Here is a 22,955-nt window from a genome sequence, read left to right on the forward strand (position 1 = left end):
TACTCTTCTAAGTAAGCTCCTAACAGTATCTTTAGTTTACTCTCTTAGGGAAGCACTAAGGAATTTTTTTTCCATAATGTAATAGTTACTACTTATAGTTGTCAAAACTAATTCAAAAAACTTTTAACACGAGTATTTGTACAAAGAAACTGGACTTCTAATTCCTTCTTTTGCTGACACCATTTGTCAGGACAGATTATTAAACATAACTAACCTATATGAAAGAAACATGGAGAAAGTCCCGGAGTATCTTATGATCGGGTATTTATAGTGAGCTATTAATGGATGTAGGCTCTACTGAGATCATTTTCAATCCTGAAAATATCACTTTCAACTTAATAATCATTTCTTCAAAGTGTGAGGTCTTCCCTCTTTCAGAAGGTGAGGAAAAATTGTATATTTTCTCAATTCATAGGAAAAGTAGTAATTTTTTTATACACTCATTATACTACAGGTATAGTCAAATACTAGTAGTTGCTTGTCTGTATATTTTGTTAATATATTTCTGGTTTTTGCTACATGTGCAATTACAGAGCAAGGCCTTGAAATCACACATTACATGGATCAGGTAAGAAATTAAATGATGCAAGTTTGCTATGAATTGCTGCTGCTCAACTTTAAGATGTTTCCAGGATTATTCCAAACTTTGTAAGTGGCATGTTAACAACTTCCTTCATTTTGCTGTGCTTATTCATTTTGCTAATTTATTTATTTGCTTTCAGTTTAGTTTAGTTTAGTTTAGTTTACTTTGCCCTGTATTTTTGCTTGATTTTTTCAGGCCAACTCCTGAAAAAGAGAAGTAGAAGTTTTGAAAAGGTAAAACAGATGAGAGGCTTGAGCCTAACAGAACATCCGTGATTTTAATCTATAACAGCATGTAGCTGAATGTGCGAAAGAACAGTATGACTGCTTATGCATGTAACAGTGTACATCTACACACACTGTACTGTTTAATAATTGATTTGGTCATTAATGATTTTTAATGATTTCTTCTTAAATTTTAACATTTAGACTTAAGAAATAGTATCAATGGGATTTATTTCTATGCTCCATTGTATTACAATCTTAAAGAGGTAAAACTATTTTTAATTGAACCCTTTCAATTTGGCCAATATTTTTTTAACTAACCCTATTCTTAAGCTTTTTTTTTCTTTAAAGCAACTCCATTGTGGTTACACCAGTGTTTTTTATTTCTCCCTGCATTTGGATATATATTGTTGCAGTATTTTTACATATCCCCTACAAGTATTAGAAAAAAACCAGACATGCACTGATGAAGAATACAGAATTGTAAGTTTATCTGTTCTAAATTGCTGTAGATTATGCACATAAAGTGGTAAAGTGGATCTTATTTCAAGCATGGATTTTGATGTTGTTTCAGTTGGAATGCTGATGCACATAATAGCACAAATCTAAAATACTTCCTGACTGCAAAATATGGCCCTAATGATATCTTTGTTGAAACAGTTTGAACAAAAGCTGTTATTAAAAAATTTAATGTCCTTCACTTGTCCTTCACTTCCAGGCCCTCTGTGAACAAAATGAAAAAACATCCTAAGTCTTATTGCACATCTGTCTTCCTACTAAGAAAATGTCAGAGCACAATTATGACGGTATTTGAGAGTCTGAAAGACTTAAGAGGGAATGACTATTTATCTGAAAACTAAGTTTTCCTTATTTTTATTGCTTTCTAATAAGTAGTGCCAGAATAAGTAGCTATTCTGTAAGTTCACTCCGAGGAACAGAGATAATGGCACATGCTATTGGAATAGAAAATCTTTACTCTGTTCTAAATAGAATAACTCTTTGCAACACAAATGTAAATACCTGGGAGGACGCTGGAGCTTGAGATGGAGAAGTTTCGACTCATTTATTTTAAACTTTGTTTCATTTCTTGTGATACTTAAACAGCAATTGCTATTTCTATTATTCCAGATTTAACCTGTAGATTTAACATCTGCTTCCAATTAAAAAGCAGTGTTTCCCTACAGAAAGTGAGCCAGGTGGTGCTGATTTGCCATGTATAATTCTACATATATGTTCAATGATGATTCTGATGATGAACTCCCAACCCAACAAGCTATTCAGGAAAGCTTACAAGATAGGCATAAAATTGAAACAAGTGGCAGTGCAACAGATGATGAAAGGTAATAAATTATTACTTCTGTTTTGGGTGTTTTCTTGGCATTATTATAGGCATGTAGTAGCCTTATTTTCCTTTGTGACTCCTTATATTGTATTGCTCTGGCCTTGTCTCGTGGATACTGGAAAACTCTGGTAGTTCTGAGTCCTCCTTGAGAATATTTCCTTGAAAATATGGAATGTACAAAACTTTCAGATGGTGTTTTACATCCATATATAAATGAGTACAAGGCTTTATGAAGAAAAGTACGTGATGTAAAAATATATTGATATGGTAGCTTGCCCCCATTTTAGTATTTAATTTTTGGCCTTTGTGTGAAAAATCCAGTATTTATAGTGGCAGGGGAGGACCAACAAAAAAAGTGTTTCAATGTGTTAAACCCTCACAAAACCTATGCAACTTACAGAAATCTAACATGTAATCTAGACTTAAGTATTTAAGTGAAGGTATAATTATATCCTGAACTTCACATTAATTTTTACTTCTCACTTTATTTTTGCTCTGTTTATGCAGTTTCCAGAATATTGCAAGTGAAGAACATGGGAAGATAATTGCGGCAATTCGGACAGTTAAGTACAAATACAGCACGCTAAGCCTATACCCCTAGGAACCGCTTGGGTATTTGCATTGTTGAACAGTGCCTACGTTTCAGGTGTTTGATCACCTGATTTAAGTGCAGCTTTTCTTTATATACTCTTGAGAGGAGTAAGGCAATAAAAACAGGACCCCCAAAAGCTAACTTATTAGATAGGAACATGGTAATGGGATGGGTTCAAATGTCACTCCTCTCAGATTCCAGTGATTCATCTCATGGAATTAGGGGACAATGCCAGGCCTTTCTTGTAAAATAAAAGAGAGGATGGCAAGGGCCCCAGTCATTTAATGCTTCCTAAAAGCATTTCACTTCATGAGATACCTGGATTAAAATCCATTTTCTACCTGAAGAGTGCTCCAAACTATTCCTTAACTGCCAAAAATTAGTGTATTCCTCTATGAGATGCTCTTAATCTCCTCTTCTGAAACTTCTACTTTTTGTGGTATAATCATTTTATATACTGAGTCACAGAGATCAGTAAACAATGAGCACAAGTAGTACAATTGTTAGGACAGTTGTCTGGCAGTGGGAAACCTTCAGTCCAGTCTTTATGCATGTCATAGTAAGTAACTATAGAGATATTTAGTGGAGTAGGAAGCAAGAAACAAAGTCTTTTCTGGAAAAGCAGATGCTATATATATTCTGAACACTATAAAGAATGTGCCTAAACGCTAGTTACACTTGCTTTCTGGCCTTATGAATGTATAATTCTTCCATATGTAGGAAGACTTCAGCAGCAGAGATTGAGAGCAGTCTGTCCCCTCATACTATAGTTGTAGGTAACAGGAGGGCAGACTGCCTTCTCCCAGGAATGATAGGATAAAAAACATGAAACAGAAACCAGGCCTCTACTTCATTTTCTACAGAAAACAGGCTTTCCAGCCAGGAAAGTTTTGCTGTTTCTTGATGAGATATAAAATGGAAAACAGTCATCTGTGTTGATTAAAGTTCTAGTAAGATTGTTAGTTAAAGCAGGAATAACAAGATAGGTCTCATCCTGTTAAATCAGCTTCATTTTACTTTTGCCAACCTAAATATTTTTCCTACAGTTTCACTGTTTACTTTATACATTAAACTTTCATGCACTGTTGCTCATAAGAGAGGATTGTATTTGAAATATTTTAGTCATATTAATTATAAGTAATTTTTTAAATGTATAATTCAAACTGCTCTGTGAGTCAATGTCAATCATTGATTGTTCCATTTATGTAAATGACCCTATGAGAAAAAATTGCTTTGAGAAAGCAAGTTGTTTATTCAAGACACACTGATGAGATAAATAACACTCAGTGTATTAGTTTCCTGAATTTTGTTTTATTATGGCTAATGGGGTATGTGTCTATCTTAAAATATCACAGGCCATGAAGAGGCCTTGATGAAGTTGGTGAGGCACAGTTCTGCTTTTGAAGAAGCAGATCAGCAAGGCTGGCTTCCTGTGCATGAAGCTGCAGCACAGCTAAATAAGAACATCCTTGAAATAACTTTGAAAGGTATGGAGGCCTTGTGGTTTTCCACCAAAAAGTTCTACAAAGTCAGGTTTAATGAATGATCCAGCTTCAAATGTGTTCTGCTTTTCTGTATTTCAGCCTCCCGTGCCATTACGTGGGAACAGACCACTCTAAAAGGGGAAACACCTCTCTTGGTGGCAGTAAGAAATTGCTTTGTAGACAATGTCCGCTTTCTCCTGCAAAATGGCAGCAATCCCAATGTTAAGAATGAAGAGGGAGATTCTCCTTTAGTTATAGGTGAATACTTTATTTAGGGGTTGATAGGTGAGGGAATGAGCTGAGGTTATAGTTACACATTTTAGGTTTCAAATTGACATATTATACTTCAAGATCTAAAATACTTTGCTATAAGGAGCAAAAAATGTTAATCTCAGTATTGAATGCGTCTGTCCCTGTCTGTTTTTCTTAGATGATGTCAGGCCTTTAAATGAGCTGACAATTCCATGTTAGGGACTGTCAGCACAAAGTTGTTAGCATTATTTATTAATTAAAGTGTTAGCCTTATTGGTCTAGTGAAGCACGGGCAACATAGAGCTAGAAGCTAGAAGTCTTTCCCTAGTCTGATCCAATGCAGGGAGCTCCAGATACACTTACTATTTTCCATCCCTCAGTTGTAAAGAATTTGAGGTTCAGGCTGAACATATATCTTTGTCCTCAAAGAATCAAATAGCTTCCTCCACGAAGTGCCAGAATGTCTTCCTCTGCTTTCCTTGGCGTCATTTATGCAGTGGTGCCAGATAACCAGGTCCTCGTGCTTCTTCATGCTATTACTGTTCTTCATGTCTGCAGGCAGAAAACATTCATATTCTCTGCCTACATGGTATCTTTTTCATGGCATCAACTTATTTTTCTCCAAGAATCATGGTAATTGGCTTTGATTTTCAAAAATTATAGCAAACCAGCCTGATTTATCTGTATTACATAGAGGGCAAAGCAGCATTTGTCCCTTTTCAGACCTTGTTGGAATTAATCCAAGTATGACAAGTGAAGAAGCTAGCCAGGCCTAAATTCTTTCCTTTCTTTTTGAATTTTTTTGTTTGAAGAAGAAGGTCCCATACCTAGTAATGCTCTTAGTGTGAATGCCATCTTAATGCGACCATGCACAAGAACTGTAACTCTTGAATTGTAAATAAGTAGTCCTAATATTTTGCCAAGATCTTTTTCAGAAATGTTCTATGTTCATTTCACTTGCTTCCCCAATTTTGGGCTATGATGCTATTATTCTTATTGAGCCGTAGGCAAAAGAAGGAAAGTGTGATCTCATTACCTGAGTTCTAAATGAGCACCGTAAGTGTCTAGGATGAACCTTTAAGTCTTTCCATATTGGAAGGGTGTTTTTTTCAAAACTGTTGTTAAAGGAAGAGGAAAAATCTGTAGGATCCTATCTGTAGGATCCCCAGTCCATCCTTTTGAAATTATTAAAGCTTCTATTCAGGGCCACCTGCTTAGAAAAGATGTAGAGACTTCCTAGATACTTTTAAGTGCACTATATTAAAATGCACGATCCCCCAAGAAGGGGATGTGTGGGATTTATCTAAAGCAGCCGTGTAGGTTATAGACAATGGGACATCACAGGTTATAGTATGCTGTCAATGGTATTTCAAGCAGCTGTGGCACATGAAGCTTCTCTGCCTAATCTGTGTCCGTGAAGGGCACTCACTGTTCTACCCTGCACAGCCTGGAAGATCAAAGGTGGGAGGAGGGAAAGGTGTTGCCTATTCATTCCATCCACTGGCAGATTACTCTTTTAAGATCCTTACTGACTTGACAGATCAAGCTTATTAAGCTAAGAAGGCATATGACACTGTCATGTTAAACTTTTTTTCATATTATGGTAACTGCTTAGGAAGATTAAATAGAGCTCTCTGAACAGGCCAGCTCCTGACCCCACCAAGTCCCTGCATACGATCTCCATCTAGTGGCAAGGAAAGTTGCATTCTGCTGCGTTGCCAAACAGTACAGAGGATTACAGAGAGAAAAAGAGATTACCATAAAATTATTCATTTGTATAGTTAATGTTATCCTGGAAACAAAGAACAGACTTGTTGATACGTTAAACCTTTCAGTGTAGTGTGACATTTCTCAGTGTATAAATAGCACTGTCAGGAACAGCTCGAGCGTCCCTGGGCTGCCACATAACAGAAGCCATAGTGCCTAGAATAGTGTTGAATAACATTCTGGCTGATACTTCACTTATTGTCTTATAGCAATTAAACAAGATTCATATGAGATTGCCTCCTTGTTGATAAGCTCTGGTGCAAAAGTGAATTTGCAGTGTGTCCACAAGAGGACTGCTTTACATGAGGCAGCCAGACTAGGCAGGAAGGATCTGGTGAAGCTTCTCCTTCGTTCTGGAGCAGATCCTGACCCTCGCAGTGGATATGGGCTCACACCTCTAGCACTGGCTGCACAGATCGGACATACAGAAATTATGGAGCTGTTATTGCAAAAAGGTGAGACTTTATTATATAGACTGTTATAGGAAGACAAGGCTCAGGGTGGGAGTCTATCTTGCTGGTGTTCAAAATACCTGATGAGATGGTGTAAAGAAGACAGAGCCAGTTTCTTCTCAGTGGTGCCCAATAACAGGACAAGAGGCATGGGCACCAGCTGAAGCCTAGCAAACTTTGTCTGAATATAAGACAATACTTTTTTCTGTGAGCGTAGTTGAATATTGGAACAGGTCACTCAGAGAAGTTGTGGAGTCTCCATCCTAAGAGATACCAACAACCTGACTGGATGCTGTCCTAGGCAACCTGCTGTAGCTGACCCTGCTCAAGCACAGGGTTGGACTGGATGATCTCCAGAGGTCCTTTCCAACCTCAGCTACTCTGTGGTTCTGTTTTACAACTCAGTAGATTGATTTAGTAACATGTAGGTTCGGTGACAGTGTTCTTCAAGTGAGTAGAGATTGTCATTCACATGTGTTAGTACTGAAATATTTAAAGCCCAAATAGTTGTCATGGTTTAACCCCAGCCAGCAACTAAGCACCACCCAGCCACTCACTCACCCTCCCCTCCCTGGTGGGACAGGGGAGAGAATCTGAAGAGCAAAAGTAAGAAAACCGGTTGTTGAGATAAGAACAGTTCAATAATTTAATAATAATAATAACAACAACAATAATAATAATGTAATGAAAAGGAAAACAACAAGAAAGAGGAACAAAACCCAGGAAAAACAATTTATGCAGTTGCTCACCACCTCCTGACCAATGCCCAGCCCATCCCCAAGCAGCGATCACTGACCCCCTGGCCGACTCCCCCAGCTTATATACTGAGCATGCTGTCACATGGTACAGAATATCCCTTTGGCCAGTTGGGGTCAGCTGTCCTGGCCATGCTCCCTCCCAGCTTCTTGGGCACTTCGTTGGTAGAGTATGGGAAGCTGAAAAGTTCTTGACTTAGTATAAACACTGCTCAGCAACAACTAAAACATTCAGTGTGTTATCACATTGTTCTCATACTAAATCCAAAACACAGCACTCTACCAGCTGCTAGGAAGAAAAATAACTCTCTCCCAGCCAAAACCAGAAAAATGGGACAAAGTGAATCCTCTTTCCAACAGAGAAAATTATTCCCAAATGCAGAGGCAAAAAATTGTTCTTAGCTCAGTGGCCAGTAAAACTGAAGTGAAAAGAAAGGAACTGTTACCATGTTACTGAGTATACTGCCTCTAGCATAAATAGATCCAAATGTATACAAAATATATTTTTAGAGATCACTTACTTGTAACAAACTGTAGTAGTCATCAGTGAATGCTTTGCAAAACTGCCAGCAAATCTGACACATTGCAGAAGATACCTTGTTTGCATTTTGGATGGCATCTTAACTTATTTGAAGAATTTGACTCCCAAGTCATGTGAGTTGAGGTCTGCCTAAAGAATTCCTAGTATCTAAATTTCATGTTATAAGATATATATATGCGTGTGTGTGTATATATGCACTCACACATGTATGTGCACAAACACACCCATATATATTCCCTCTAAATTATTCAGCCTATTTACACACGTTTTTATTGGTTTTCTGAAAGGTCTGTGATTGGATTGAAACTGGTTATTGTAAGGTGTGCCTTCAGAAATAGCAGCAGAAGTAACTTCCCTTACTAAAGAAAATGAAACGCTATCTGCACCAAGAGGATTTTTGTGATGTAATTAAGTAAAGGCCTGATAAAGACTACATTTCCGTAATATTCAAATAATGTATTAATACTTTAGTAAGTAGTTGTAATTGTTTTCTCATGCAGGCAGGTCACCTTAGGGAACGCCCCACAAGACATTTATGGTGGAGTATTTTATATGGTGGCTCAGCAGTGCTGTGACTGGGTTGTATGAACTCTTTTGATACTGGGTTCTCTCATATTTGCAGTTATATCTGTCTGGTCTTTGTAAAGTAGAAGAACTGAAATGCGTTGTATATAAGCCAAAAGCCGAGTGTCAGTATGAGTAAGAACCAACCCCTTGCTTACCCAGTTCTAGCATCAAGTCTTACTGTGTAATTGTGTTCAAAGCAATTTGGACCTTCTTGTTCCCAGGATCAAGGATCCAACATGAAGGTTTTATGCCCATAGTGGTTTTATTTGGCAAAGAATGGTATCCATGATACCATGTCACTGGAGGGTTGGAGATGTTAATTACTGCTGGATATTTACAGTGTCTACTTTAAAAATCCTTGGTGCTTCTTTCCAGGTGCAAATGTTCTTTCCCAGGCAATGGATTGTGCTTCTGTATTATTTGAAGCAGCAGGAGGAGGAAATCCAGAATCTCTGAGTCTTTTACTAGAATATGGGGCTGATGCCAACATACCAAAGCACTCGGGTCATTTGCCAATCCACAGAGCAGCGTACAGAGGACACTTTCTGTGAGTTAATATACTTAAAAATAAACTAAAGGTGACACCAGAAATATTAATTCAAAGCAGGCAGCAATTCTGTAGTTTTGCAGAGGAATTCTTTTTAACCATGTAAATATGAGTTTTCTGTGTCTGAATGTAAGAGACCAGTCAGACTAAAATCTTCATTATTTAGGATGAGCATACTAATTCCTGTAGTATTTCTCCAGTTGTCACAAATAATAACACTGTCCGGTCTGATGTTGATGTTCTTGGGACACCCTCGCTCACTTTGGGTGTGCCTCATCTCCACCCCACCACAGGAAGTTAAATGTACTAAATCATCAAATAGACTTAGGGGATAAGAGTTATCCCTGTTTCAAAGGCAGGAAGGTCACCGGAAGATATTTATGCTAAAATCACAATCAGTAAGTGAGAAACAACTCTTCAATACTAGGAATGTTGCATTGTGGTTAAGAGTCTGAGAATTCTTAATTCTCTTAACCACAATGCAAGATAGATTAATTATTTAATTAATTTATATCTTAAACTATATTTAAATGTAAATTTATTACATATATTAATTTATATTTTATATATTCATCATATAATATTAATTCACTAATTCCTATAGGTTAAGCAGTAACACTGTGCACTTGACATTCAGGAAAAGCTTCTATTGAGAAGGAATCGTTACTCCTCAAGTAAGGAACAGGGTTGTTAATGAATAATAGTATCATAGAATAATATTTTATGTGTAGTAGGTGTAAAGTCAGTACCCATTGCTGGCTAACAATTTCATTGTTAGCAATTGAAGTCAATGCAGAGGTATAGTGTGCCATGGTACTGATTTGGTAGATTAAGATAATTGTATACAGTCATGATGAATTCAGAAGCCCAGCAACACAGAAATTCAAAGACTGAGCTAGGCTAACCAATGTGTTTAAGATTCATGAGATTCTTCCTTTTTTTAATTCTTCAGAGCCCTAAAAAATTTAGTTCCAGTTACTAATTTTGATGCCATTAAAGAAAGTGGGATAAGTCCAGTTCACTCGGCAGCAGCAGGAGCACATCCTCAGTGCCTTGAGTTTCTCCTCAAGTCTGGGTTTGATGCCAATTTCATGCTGGATCAGAGAGTTCGCAAAGGCTACGATGACCACCGGAAATCAGCATTGTACTTTGCTGTTTCCAACGGGGATATCTGTTCAACACGGTTACTGTTGAATGCTGGAGCCCTGCCAAACCAAGATCCCATCAACTGCCTCCAAATCGCCTTGAGAATGGGCAACTATGAGTTAATGAATCTACTGCTCCGACATGGGGCTAATGTCAATTACTTCTGCAGAGTGAATACAACCCATTTTCCATCAGCTCTGCAGTATGCTCTGAAAGATGAAGTCATGTTAAGAATGCTGATGAACTATGGGTATGATGTGCACCGCTGCTTTGATTGCCCTCAGGGAAACAGTTTGCATTCCCAGTATGTAACTGATGGATGGACTTCTACTGTTATCAAAGACACAATGGTAAGTACATCGGATGGCTTCATATGTTGTTTTACTAGCAGTATCCTTCCTGAAACTAAAAGAAAATGTACTTAATGCAGCGTCAGAAAAGGAAGTTGTGAAACTATAAGTCAGTTTACACATAAAGGTAGGAACACACAAAGCTTTAAAAATAAATAGATGTTGCTACGAGGCCTGGTTCATGACAGCAAATTATCATAAACAATATTTTTGAATTGTGAAAATGCAGGTAATGATACACTAAGATCAGTACAGAATTGGCTCTCCAGGGCAGGCTTGTCCATGCTGTGAAAGCAGGGACTTGCAGGCTGGCTTGCTGGGTTGTCTTGTATCGTAACTCCAATACTTGGAAGGCTGTTGTAAGGACGCCCTGGAGCTGGCATAAGCACTGACCAGAAATTAACAAACCTGGATCGACATAAAGAGGTCGCAGAGGCACCCATCAGCCTCCTTGTTTTGCAGTTTGTAAAATCCACTTGAACCTAATAAGCCCTTCTTTAACCTGAAGATAAGGGGGCGTGGCATGCACTGGGCTGGCGGGTCCCCCTGTTCAGCACGCTGGGACACACATCTGAATTCCACTTAGGGAGTGGCAGCACTACTTTTTAAGCACTTAAGCAGCTTTATATTTGGTAACTAAGGTCATTTTTGGATCTGGTACAAAATAACCATCTCTCAGATTTTCAGATTCTACTTGTGAGGCTTAAAAGCAAGCTGTGACACCCTCTAAAGCTCCCCTGACTGACAGAACACTCATTCTTGCTGGCATTCTGCTGAAGTTATTTAATTGCCTTCGTCCTGCAGACACAGAAGTCATTCACAGGAGTATTGACTATTATCCTTTTAAACATTTTCTTTCTGTCAGTTCTGTGAAGTGATAACCTTGTCATGGTTGAAGCATCTGTCTGGGAAAGTAGTGCGAGTAATGTTAGATTATGTTGATCATGTTAATATCTGCTGGAAGCTAGAAGCAGTGCTTAAAGAACAGGAACTCTGGCCAGACATCAACTCGATTTTAAGTAAGTATCTGATGTTTGCATTTGGAATTAAAAACAAGCTGGTTTGGGATTGGGGCCTTTTTTGTTGGTGGCAGTTTAGTTTTCATTTTATTTACCTCAGGCTGTTGCTTTTCTTGACCCTTGTTAGGCCAAATGTTACATTTTGACAGTAACTGGCCTCTTAAAAATCATTCTGTGTAAGAGTTAAACTTAAGCTTCTCTCAGAAGTCAGATAGGCAGTACCTGCCCAATTTATGTAGAGCACTTGTCTACATTGCAGTTAAAGTTCCCAACACAATCCTCTTCAAGGGGAGAAAAGCTTTTCGCCCTGCTGTAGTTGATGTAGCAGATCTAATAAAATTAGATTTATTAGGGTCTTTTTTTTAAGCGTTTATTAGATTTTTTTTTTATATTTTAAAAAATTTTTAAAAGAAATTTAGATTTATTAGATTCCTTGATTATTAGAATAATCTGTAGTTGATGGAACAAATCTGATAACTACTAATTTTAATTTATTTCATTCCAGTCTAGATTAATTCTATGTCCTTTTTGTTTGTATATAGATTAAGTAGTAATGACTCATACTTCTACTTTTAGTAGCTTCTTCAGGTTGTCAGAAAGCTGGCACCAATTATTTGGTGTTGAAGTACATTCCCCAAACTTTACTACTTAAACTTGCATTAACCTACATTTAGCCAACTTGATAGAAACAAAATCTGTTGATTTGGCTGGCAATGATTATGAATATAACTGAGAGAGGTATGGGCTGAGGTGAAAAAGCTATAGACCCTGACAGGTCAGGTTCTCCAGGTAGCAGAGTATTGAATAAATAAATTGAACAAAATTTAATAAATAACTTACTTATATCAATCTCGCCTTCTCATTTCTAGCAAATCCTCGCTCTCTGAAGCATCTTTGTCGTCTGAAGATACGGGAATGCATGGGCCGGTTGCGTCTCCGTTGTCCTGTCTTCATGACCTTCCTTCCACTGCCAAACTGCTTGAAAGACTACGTACTGTACAAGGAATATGATCTTTATGGTCAGGAAAATGTCAGAGGAACCTACAGCCTCAACTGTACATAATTATTAGTTCTGTTTTGAAGGGAACGTTGACGTGGATAAGACTTATGCAGCTGCTTCTTCCTTTTGGGCTCTTTATATTAAGGCATACCAGCATTCCCCCCTCATCCCCTGAAGAAAATGGGGAGAACCCCAGAATGTAAGTACTGGTGATCCCATTCTACAGATCTGCTGGAATAAAAACTATCTGAAAGTTATGGCAATAGTATTTTAAATGCTTAGTGTGAAAAGTTAACTGTAAAATGTAGCACTGCACACCATGCGCCATTGCTAAGGTAAAGCCTGTCATCACAGATAACACTACCCCCATTGCAGGGTTAAACTCATGGTTGAGTTAAAGGTCCAGGATTTAACTAACATGGAGAAGGGACATCGTTCTTTTTTCCCTTGTCAAGAACTAGAGTTTTTGTTTGTGAAGTCCTGCATCGAAGTTCCAAAGAGCAGCCTAAAGGAGATTTGCATTTTTCACCCTATTAAGCAATCCCACATTCTAAGAGGTGAAGTGGGATTAGCAGCTATAGACACCTCTGCTTATCACAGCAGCTAGTGTGAAATACCGATGTTTCAACAAGAAGGTACTATTTCTGAAAGATGTGTTTTAGTTCTCAACTGCATTCTCAGGTATTGATACATCTTGTCCATTATGTATTTTGATTGCTGTCTCTAGAACTAGGTTTTGCTTTTACAGTGCGACCCAAAGGCATGCTTGCAATTTTTGGAGTTTCTCTTCATATAGTTGAAGCTTAACCTTTTGGAGCACTACCTGTCAGCAGTCACAGTTGTCTTAGGAAGTCTTACATCGCACACGCAGACCCGCAGCGTGCCCATTCTTTCTAAAAATACTGCAGGTGTCAGGGTGGATTTTAGATTAAAAAAGTTGATCAACACACTTGGCATTAGTAGTATTTATTCCTTCATTATCAAGTAAGCATAGATCTTTCTTCTAGTTATACATGCATCTTTATCATGGAAGTTACATAATGCAAAAGTCTGCTTTTCCCCAGAAAAATCTACAAATCTTATAAAATACAAATTTAACCATAATGTAGTTATGACCCATTGTTTTTTACATGGTGTTTATGATACAATAAACTAATGAAGCGTGTGAAGACACGTGTGAGTACCCATGTTAATGGTAGAGAGCTGGTATGGCCTCGGTGCGCGTGAATTTGGATCGTTACCATAACCACAGCTCTGCGGAGTGCTGCACGTTGTCCTGTGGCCACAACAATATGGGCACTAAACACCGGCTACATTAGGATGGTGAGGATTTTCTACTGTTCAGTCTTTGATGTACAATAACTTCCTCTGAGGTTACCTGGCTAATATGATTAAAATTAAAATAATTGAGATACACTTTGACAACAGAGGGCTATATCTGCATGTTTAATGGAAGGAAACGCATCCTGTCACCAATAATGGTACTTCCTGGAAGTCAGTATTACAAAAAATGCAAGAGGTTTTTGCATCAGTACAAATGCCACCCAGAAAGTTATGATAGTTAAGCTTTTATTTAATCTACGAAATGCTGACTGAAGCCCTGGCATAATATATTTACTATCCATGTTTCCAATATTAAGAGACAACAATCAAAGTTGACACAAGTATGCCACTGGAGGTTTTTAATACAGCTATTCAGGGAAAATGTGCAAGTTGGTCTCAAACATTGCAAAAATCACTTACACTTCACTAGAACAGGACCAATCCAGAACATCATCATCAGAAGAATTTGACCACTCCACTCTATTATAAAAATGACCTGAAAGATTGTACAAAATCCTTGGCTTGCAATAGAAACTTCATTAGGAATACAAGTGCATTCACAATGACACACTGAGACTTAAGAAATTCTTGTCATGACAACTTAGAGACCACTGTGTCGGGGGGGTAAGTAATTAACCAAACTTACTGCTCAGTTAAAAAGAAAACCCTCAGAGACTAATTGACTTGCCAGAAATTTTGTAAAATAGAGGAACGGAAAGATTATAAAATACCAGCTCTTGCTGTTAGACTAGACAATGTCTCTACTAAATTCATTAGGCAGAGGCAGATTTTCTTTCTCTGTGTGAATTATTTCTGAGATAACAAGAGACTATATCATAAGATAATTTTCTCCATTGGCTTCTCCTCAGTTCTGTGCAGCTAATTAATCAGAATTTACATCTTCATAACAATGTAAATTATATCTTCATAAGTAGCTTCAGCTGTTCAGGATTTTCAGCTCTGGGTTTACATCCATGTAAGGATGAAATCTGACAGCACCGTAGAGGGGGAATGTTCCTTAACTCCTAAATATTACTTTACTGTTAGGTAGTAAATTGTCTTGATACAATTTCAAACCTAAACAGATTAAGGAAGTAATAGACTATCAAATACAAAGTCATTAATACTACCCACTTTTAACCGGTTATCTATGGCTAAGTTGTTTATGACTCTTGACTTGGAGAAATCTATTAATGGCTATAGAGGAGTGCTAGGTGTTATCTACAACGCAATGAAATGCATACCCATAAGCACACTTTATGTAATTTGATATTCATGCCATTACATACATAAAGAACTTGAAACAACTGACAGCAAGGCTTGCTTGGTCTGCAGTGTGTAAATCTACATAGTGTAACAAACTTCTTAATATCCCTTTACCGAAGGGAAAAAACATGGCAATAACTATGAGGCTGCAATTAATAACATAAACAATTAGTCCTCAACAACACAGCTGCTTCAGTACCTATGCAAGGTCACTTTAAAATCATGTACTTGAAAGAATATTTTTAGGAGTGTCTGAAATAATAGCAGATTTACATGAAGCAAACTACAGCTTCAGCGAGAACTGCTTGAAAGACCAGCCTGTAAGCAAAAGCCAATAGGAAATACTAAATGGGAGAAATAAATTACAGGAGAGGAAACCCACCAGTCATTTACTTACAGTAATAAAATGCTCGGGTGGTAAAATCCTACCACAGTAGTTCCCAGGAGAACACGAGGTGTTTATATTAGAAGTCATACTTTCAAGGAAAATAGTAAGCACTCTAATATTTTTTAATTAACAAAAATGTTTTCAAATGAAGTATTTCTAAACCTCATAGGAAAAAAGGGTACAAATAGCATTTCATTGTGGGGAGGAGGGCATGGATAAAACCTCAGCAGCTGTTTCGCCTTGAGGTAGTTCTAATTACAGAGCCAGGTGCTCCTCCCCTCAAGCAAAAGTCAGTACTTCTCACCCCACTGCTAACTCATTGCACCTTTCCAGTTTAACTTCCTCAGCTCCTCTGACCTGCCGTTGGCTCCTGCAACTTTCATTGCTCTCCTAGATGCTTTTGTATCTTTTTGCTCATTTTACACCAGTGAAACTCTCACAAACGAGCAAAAAAACCCCCTCGTTTCATTCACGCATGTCAATCTGTTCTCTTTAACCATTCTCTTTGGTCCTTTCCCTTTTTTTATGGTTAAGTTGAGAGTCATCTGACATAAAAGAAAGGCCCTTCACGCCTACGCTGTCTGGTTTAGAAAACTACATTTAATGACATAGATGGAAAGCCTGAAAAGCAAATGGAATCATTCCAATCATGCATGTTAAATCTGAAAAATCCCATATGACAGTGAAGAAGTCATCTGCCAGCTTTCTTTCTCCCGCTCTCTTCCTCATCTTTGCAGATTTGTCTAAAACAGCAGCTGTAGGTTTTGAGAAAAAAAATAGAGTGATTCAATTTTCTGACACTTCTTCAGTAAGGCTAATGCAAAACAGGTTCAAATCAGAAATGCTTTTTGCTGCAACGGCTCATCTATTAACTGCTTTCCCTATGGAGCTTGGGCTATCACAGCTGCACTGCTTACCACATTAATCGATCCTACTCTGACAAGCTGGGCGACTAGATTCTAGAAACTGGAAATGGCTGATTTCATATCCTTCCTGGGCTGTTTTCAGAATGACTTCAGCATGTACTTGAGGAAGTCACAGCAAGACAGAGTAACCTTGAGCTACGCTGTCATTTTATAGAAAACTGAAATATCATGAAGTAAAAAACAACAACAAAAAAAAAACCACCAAGAGACAGCAACATGAACTGGAACAATTTGCAGAGACCAACTGCCTGCCATGCAATATCTGTAAGCCTAGATTTAGGCACAAAAAGGAAAAAAAAAAAACTGGATTTGCTGCCTCTCTGTACATTTTTGTTGGCAAGAATAAAACCAGTCTCTTAAGGCTGAGAGATGAGATTAGACGACCATCTATGAAATAAAAATGCTGCTCTCTTTTAGAAAAATGCCTCAGAATTGTGTGGTCTGTGTGACAGTGCACTAGCCAAATTTGGGCACAGGGCAATCCCGTTTGGCCTGACAGGGCAACAGCAAAAGCAGGTATTTCCACAAGTGACTGGCTATTCTGGGGATGAAAAATGTACTGGAACAGGAGTTGCTAACCAACTCAGGAAGAGACTGTGGAAGTGCTCTGCTGCTCAGCCTCCCCCCTCACCTCCTCTTTTAAGGCAGGAGCACCGTGCCCCCTTCCTCAGCTGCTCCAGCCCTTCTGTAGGCCGTGGTGCCCACAACACCTCCGACAGCTGCCCTAGCTCCTGCTGCAGCAGCGGCCCCGGCGTAGCAGACTGTGTTAGGCCTGCCCAGGCGCTGCAGGGGCAGGCGCCGCTCCCCGTTCTCTCCTGCGACAGGAGCCAGGTGCAGTGACCTTCTACACAGAACGCGCATCTCCAGCAGAAGGGGCAGGAGGAGACTGCTGCCTTCAGCCGCCACCGGGCCCCTCCAGTGCGTGAGGAGAGCTACGGCTGCTGATCCCTCTGCACCTACAGCCATCAAGCAGAGAGGGCCTGGGAGTCCTCGCTTACTTTGTCAACACTGAGCAACCCCAACTATGAAGGGCTGGGCCACCACCAGCTGAGGGGGAGATACTCTGAAAATTGCTTCCATTCCTGAACACCAGAAATGCCCTGCAACAAACTGTAAAACACTCATAACTGTTATATTATAACTTGGAGTATAAGCATATTTTTATCTTTCTATATTTCCTGTTATTTTCATGCCACTATTAGAGAGATATCTTCTGTTCCACTGGACTGTTAGTATTTATAGTAATTAGTGCAAAAATAAATATTTCTCTTCAAACAAGTCTCCTCTTCTGGATTAAAAGGTCAATGCACATTTTGTACTATACAAAATAAATATTACACAGGGTATGGAACACAGAGTTCAGATCACAAGCTGTAAACAGACACTGCTTTGAAAAATGCTTCATGGGATTGACTAGGATGTAGGATTAGCACAGTCTCTTACTTCAGAGCTAGTCCATTCTGTTTGCAAAACCAATTCCCATTAAAAGATTTAAAAAGCCTCATCTCACTTTCAGTAAATGTAGCATACTGGTGGCAAGGCATCTACATATTCAGAAGATTTTTGAGATGATGGAATTCAAGATGTTCCTGCAACTCTAAGCATGTTCTATAAAAAGTGAGCTCAAACGTTTACAGCTTTTTATTACAGGTACTGGGAAAAATCAAGAACATGGCACTTGTGCTACAAGAATATATACATTATTCTTATCATTTGATAAGGAATGCTTTATACATTCCTCATGCAGCAAAGTGCGACTGCGTCTCATCAGCTCTTACCTAGGTCTGACAGCACTTCTTTCTCCTGTTGAAAGAAGACTTTCAGCATTATATTCACCAAAAAAAAATAATCATGACAGTATCATACAGTGCAATATGAAACAAAAAATAAGGTCTTTCTGCCTAGAACTATTGCACACCTCACTGATGTTAATGTGGATTTTTCTTCCTAAACCTAAGAACAGTTATGTGCAACAAATTAGGTAAAGCTTAGCACTGTCTTATTTGGACATCCACTTTTGTTTCCAGCAAGGTGTTCTCCATACTGCAGTGTAAAGAACAAATTTCAGCGTACTGCTGAATTCCAATGAGCGTTTTAAGTTTTGCTTCATGAGCAGTCAATTGCACAGAGGGGTGGGGGTGGGGAACCATTTTTTCCATAGTGCAGAGAAGCCTTGAGAAAACATAATTCTGTAATAAACATGGTAGCATCACCCCACTTCATCTGGCATACAGAAGAGAGATTATATTGACATGAAAATTGAAATTACTTAATTGAGAAAGAAAAATCAAGGCATAACAGGGTCTACATATTGTAAAGTCGTTTCTATACTACAACAGACCCTCCATCTGCATTTCACTTCTTGTAGAACTTGTGCCATTTTACCAGATATAGCCATGATTCCGATTTTAATAAAGTAGGCAACCTTAGGCTTCAGATTCTCTCTTCTTCTTCCCATCTTCTCCTAAATCGCTGTCTTCTGACTGGCTACTGCTAAGGACTACAAATTGTCCTTCTCCACTGCTCTGGTTCGATCTGCTGGAAGCAGCTATCAACCGGCTTTGCTCCTCTAAGTCCTGATTTGAAAAGGAGGGGTTGGGAAATCAGAAAAAGAATCTTAACTTTAGAGCCATCTACAGTTGAAACAGAATACCATTATTATGATTTATAAAATATCTTTTAATACTATCAATAGACAGCTTTCTGTACAGAGGGAATGAAAAGACTGAATACGAAACCAAAACATTTACATTTCAGTAGTTGGCACCATTAGAACAGCTAACACATTAACCCATTTGTACCTCCAACCCCCAAACCACAGCAGGTCAGAACAAGGGCCCTTCATCTGCAGCTCGCTCCCTGCAGCCCCGTCCTCACTGCCTCGGCTCAACCCTCTCCAGCAACTGAAATTATTTTGGGCCTGTGGTAGGTGTTCCTTCAAGCACTGCTCTTGAGTCTCCCTGTAAAGATGTTTTGTGGTTTATCCCCTCAGAAGAGCTCTTTTTAAAAACTACTATACAAAATTATACAAAATCTGCACAGGCAATACTTTTAATAATTAAGATAATTCCATAACTTTCCATGAACTTGCACTAAAGAATGTGATAGTGGAGCTTGGCGTACAAAAGCGCAAAAGAAAGCAAGCAGAAAGGAAAAAAAGAATATTAAGAAATAATGATAAAATGTACCTTTTCAATTTGCTTTTGTTTATTCAGTTGTTTTTGTTGCTTCTCTTTTACTCTATCTATTTCTTTTTGCTTTTCTGATGCTTTTCGATCCTAAAGGGCAAAAACAAAGTAAGTAACAACAGCCTGAGATGTTTGATACCCTACCAATGTATACGAATTTGCTCAAAACTGTTATACCACTGTTTTGATTATTCTTCCTTTAAAGGACTGGTATGTTTGTTAAAGGTATCTAGCCAAATCCTATCCTGAATATTGTTCCACAGCACACATTTGTCTTTTTATCTCAGGTTTAAATTTTAGAAAACAAATCCCTTGCAATACACTACAACATTATGACTACGGCGATAAGCATCTTGCAGAATATCTTCCAGTACCCATATTAGATATGCGCTCTCCCTTCCATTTACAAGTGTCCCTTGCCCCAGAAAGATTCTTACCAGTTCTGCATGTAAAGCTATCTGTTTTGCCAGTCCAACCGAGTCACAAATCTAAACACAAAACAGATTGCAAAGAGTCAAAAAGACTAATAAAAATGCCTTTAAAATTAAGCCAGAATCCTGAATTAGAGATGATGGCATACAAAAGCACTCACAGGTACTTAGACCTCCAGTTTTAACTGTTTTTCAGTACATAAACAAAACACTCTCCCATAGAAATCCCTTAGACAGCTTGAATGGATCAGACATCTTGGGATCCATGTCAGGTTCAAACCCGATACAGGTATACCCATCACCAATACCTTTTCCCCTTCATTATTCGATTCAAATATGTAGCAGACGGAAGTTTGGCGGCTCTCAACTCTCCCTCCTGAAGTTCTAAGCACAAATCCAAAAAGGCGCTTATTCTCCTGGTGTGTAGCATACAAGACTACATTGGGCAAAGGAAACTGCCAAAAAGGATCAAATATGGATATACTAAAATTAGTTCCAAATAGTTTCTATATGAGGTTTCAATATACTTCACATTAATTACTTCAATATCATAAATGCACAACCACACCAGGAGTTACAACCTGAACAAACATGTAATTACGAAACACAAACAGCAGACTAGAAGACAAGGATTAAATTATTCAAAAGAGGAAAATTTCTAAAAACACTCTATATAAGAGAAGGGGACCAAATTTGCAATGCAATTCAGTCTTTCTAAGTGTGAATACGCTCCTTTTGTGTTTTCTTTAAAGAGACATCATCCATACAAATCACATATGACTAAGCTTTCAATATTTGGTGCCAGGTAGAGGCATCACTTCTCCAAAACCTCTACTGTGATTAGTTCAGCTCTCCTGAATTATATAAGCAAGAAAAAAAGAACACCACTACTACAGCTGTTATAAACTGACAGGATGAGTTTTTCCTAACCTTAAATATACACATGTCGAATACTGAATGTGCGCTCAGTGGATACATCTCACCTGTAAAAGCTTACAGCTTTGGGCAGTTTTGGACTTAATGCCACAAATGTAAAGAAAGAAAAAAGCACCACTTAAAACATCAAGACATTTTCACGTGCTTAGGATTTCCTTTCACGGTAATTAAAGTAATTCAGAGTCCCTGAAAAACCGAAGGTTTTTAAAAGAAGAAAATATTTGTTTTCTAATTTATAGACTGTGAATTGCGCATAAAGAAAAAGAGGGGGGAACAGTTTTGAAATATGAAAAATAAGAATTAAGCTGGCCTTATCTGATACCCTAAGAAGAATTCCACTTATTTCTTTCAAATGCTTTTTTGTGAAGAATTAGAAAGAAAAAAAACCCCAAACCAGAAACTGTACAACACTCACAATGCAATTATGCAATAAAAAACAAAACCCCAAAACAAAACAAAAAAACCCCACACACCAAGCAAACCCTTTTGGACTTCAGAACTAACTTGACTCCGACCTTGATGTTACCTCTCTACTAAAAATATAAATGTTTATAATCAAACATGTTGTTAAAAGACAATATTCTGTTTATCTAAGATTTTACCCCATCAAATCAGGGGCAGGGGAGTTTCAAAAGCCTATTTAACCTATTGAAATCGCTCCCCTTAACCCTGATTTGCTAGTGGCTTTCTGTCTACTTTTAAAAGTATGCATTAGTCTCCTAATTTCAGTGGAAACTTGTCATGCTGTCAGTGATTTTTGCTAACACCTAATAATACGATTTTTAAAGTAGAAGAATTACATTGCTAGGTATTTATCTTAAAATGTAAAGTTACTTACTCGTAGTCTTGTAACTTGTGTCTGTGGATCAATTAACCTAAAAATTTGTTTTTAGAAACAAACCAGAAAATAAATTTTACCAAAGCGGAAGAAGAGCATTCTGTAAATTAACATCAGCAGAAGTCAGGACGCAAACTTACTTTAAACAGTCACAAGTGACTAATAAATGTGATTCTGTCATCCTGAAAATGTTATGGATGGCACGAGCTGCTAGTATTTGACGCATTGTTTCATAAACAACATCTGGACTTTCATCAGACTTCACTTCCATAGAGCCAAGAAATCTTACAATAAACAACTGATGAAGAATTGAATCTAAAGGCAAAGAAAAGTATTGAGAAAAGTGAATTCCATTTGGGGTTTTCCATTCAAAACCAGAGATGGACTGCAGTCAGGAAAACTCCAAACTCCTAACAACTTGGAAAGAGATTGCTGATACTTAGGAATCAGAGGCAGTTACTACACAGCAAGTCACACACCTTTTCATTTGGCTTAATGAATACAAAAGAAGCCAGGAATTGTTTTTAAAGCAGACTTTCTGACAGTAGCCTGATTTAACTCAGCTTGTCTAACATGTCACTAATGGAACTAAGCGTTCTAACACTAGTGTTAAATTAGAAGGGAGAAGCTACAGATTAAAACAGAAAATTATTTTTCAAATTGTTTTTTATTTTGCATTGAAATAAAATTTTTGCTTTACCTTCTGTTTCAGATTTTGAGCCTCCAGATTCACCAAAAGGATTTGTGCGTCTATTAAAAAATGAAAACATTAAACCAGGAGTCAGATTACAAGAACCACTGATAAATAATGTAGTAGTCTCATGCTGCATCAAATAAGAATATGTAATGATTTTACAGGCTTGTAATCCAGGTGAATAATGTATGATAAATCATAAATACAAGCAATTTAATCATGAGTTAAACATAGATTGCTATTATTTGAGGGCTCAAATTATGGGAAAAATATCATTGTCCTATTGCTACCATAGTTTTGCTCACATGGTATTTTTTCATGTCTGAATTAAGCCCAAGACAAGA

At 37.9% G+C, this 22,955-nt stretch overlaps 2 protein-coding genes across 3 annotated transcripts in view; one reads left to right on the forward strand and one right to left on the reverse strand.

The window, feature by feature from the left end:
* The first annotated feature begins 89 nt into the window (after positions 1-89).
* On the forward strand, positions 90-13,430 carry ASB14 (ankyrin repeat and SOCS box containing 14). Its single transcript, XM_064453855.1, has 9 exons — positions 90-2,147; positions 2,657-2,707; positions 4,092-4,228; positions 4,325-4,483; positions 6,454-6,699; positions 8,935-9,106; positions 10,059-10,602; positions 11,468-11,621; positions 12,491-13,430. The coding sequence occupies exons 1-9, from the start codon at positions 2,020-2,022 to the stop codon at positions 12,682-12,684; spliced, it is 1,785 nt and encodes a 594-aa protein (XP_064309925.1). The 5' UTR covers positions 90-2,019; the 3' UTR covers positions 12,685-13,430.
* Positions 13,431-13,571: 141 nt separating this feature from the next.
* APPL1 (adaptor protein, phosphotyrosine interacting with PH domain and leucine zipper 1) overlaps positions 13,572-22,955 on the reverse strand; it is a 29,594-nt gene continuing 20,210 nt past the window's right edge. For both annotated transcript variants that reach the window (XM_064453854.1, XM_064453853.1), the window contains 7 exons: positions 22,618-22,667; positions 22,058-22,232; positions 21,918-21,954; positions 20,452-20,598; positions 20,150-20,200; positions 19,713-19,802; positions 13,572-19,100 (listed from right to left, as the gene is read on the reverse strand). In XM_064453854.1, coding sequence (XP_064309924.1) covers positions 18,951-19,100; positions 19,713-19,802; positions 20,150-20,200; positions 20,452-20,598; positions 21,918-21,954; positions 22,058-22,232; positions 22,618-22,667 — 700 coding nt within the window. In that variant the 3' untranslated portion in view covers positions 13,572-18,950. The remainder of the gene's footprint in view (positions 19,101-19,712; positions 19,803-20,149; positions 20,201-20,451; positions 20,599-21,917; positions 21,955-22,057; positions 22,233-22,617; positions 22,668-22,955) is intronic.

The sequence above is a fragment of the Phalacrocorax carbo genome, chromosome 6 (genome assembly GCF_963921805.1).
Source record: "Phalacrocorax carbo chromosome 6, bPhaCar2.1, whole genome shotgun sequence".
NCBI classification, from domain to species: Eukaryota; Metazoa; Chordata; class Aves; order Suliformes; family Phalacrocoracidae; genus Phalacrocorax; species Phalacrocorax carbo.

Coding starts and splice junctions, on each gene's coding strand:
- ASB14 (XM_064453855.1), top strand. CDS start 2,020: ATGTATAATTCTACATATATGTTCAATGATGATTCTGATGATGAACTC. Junction 2,148..2,656: donor AGTGCAACAGATGATGAAAG/GTAATAAATTAT, acceptor CTGTTTATGCAG/TTTCCAGAATATTGCAAGTG. Junction 4,484..6,453: donor AGATTCTCCTTTAGTTATAG/GTGAATACTTTA, acceptor ATTGTCTTATAG/CAATTAAACAAGATTCATAT.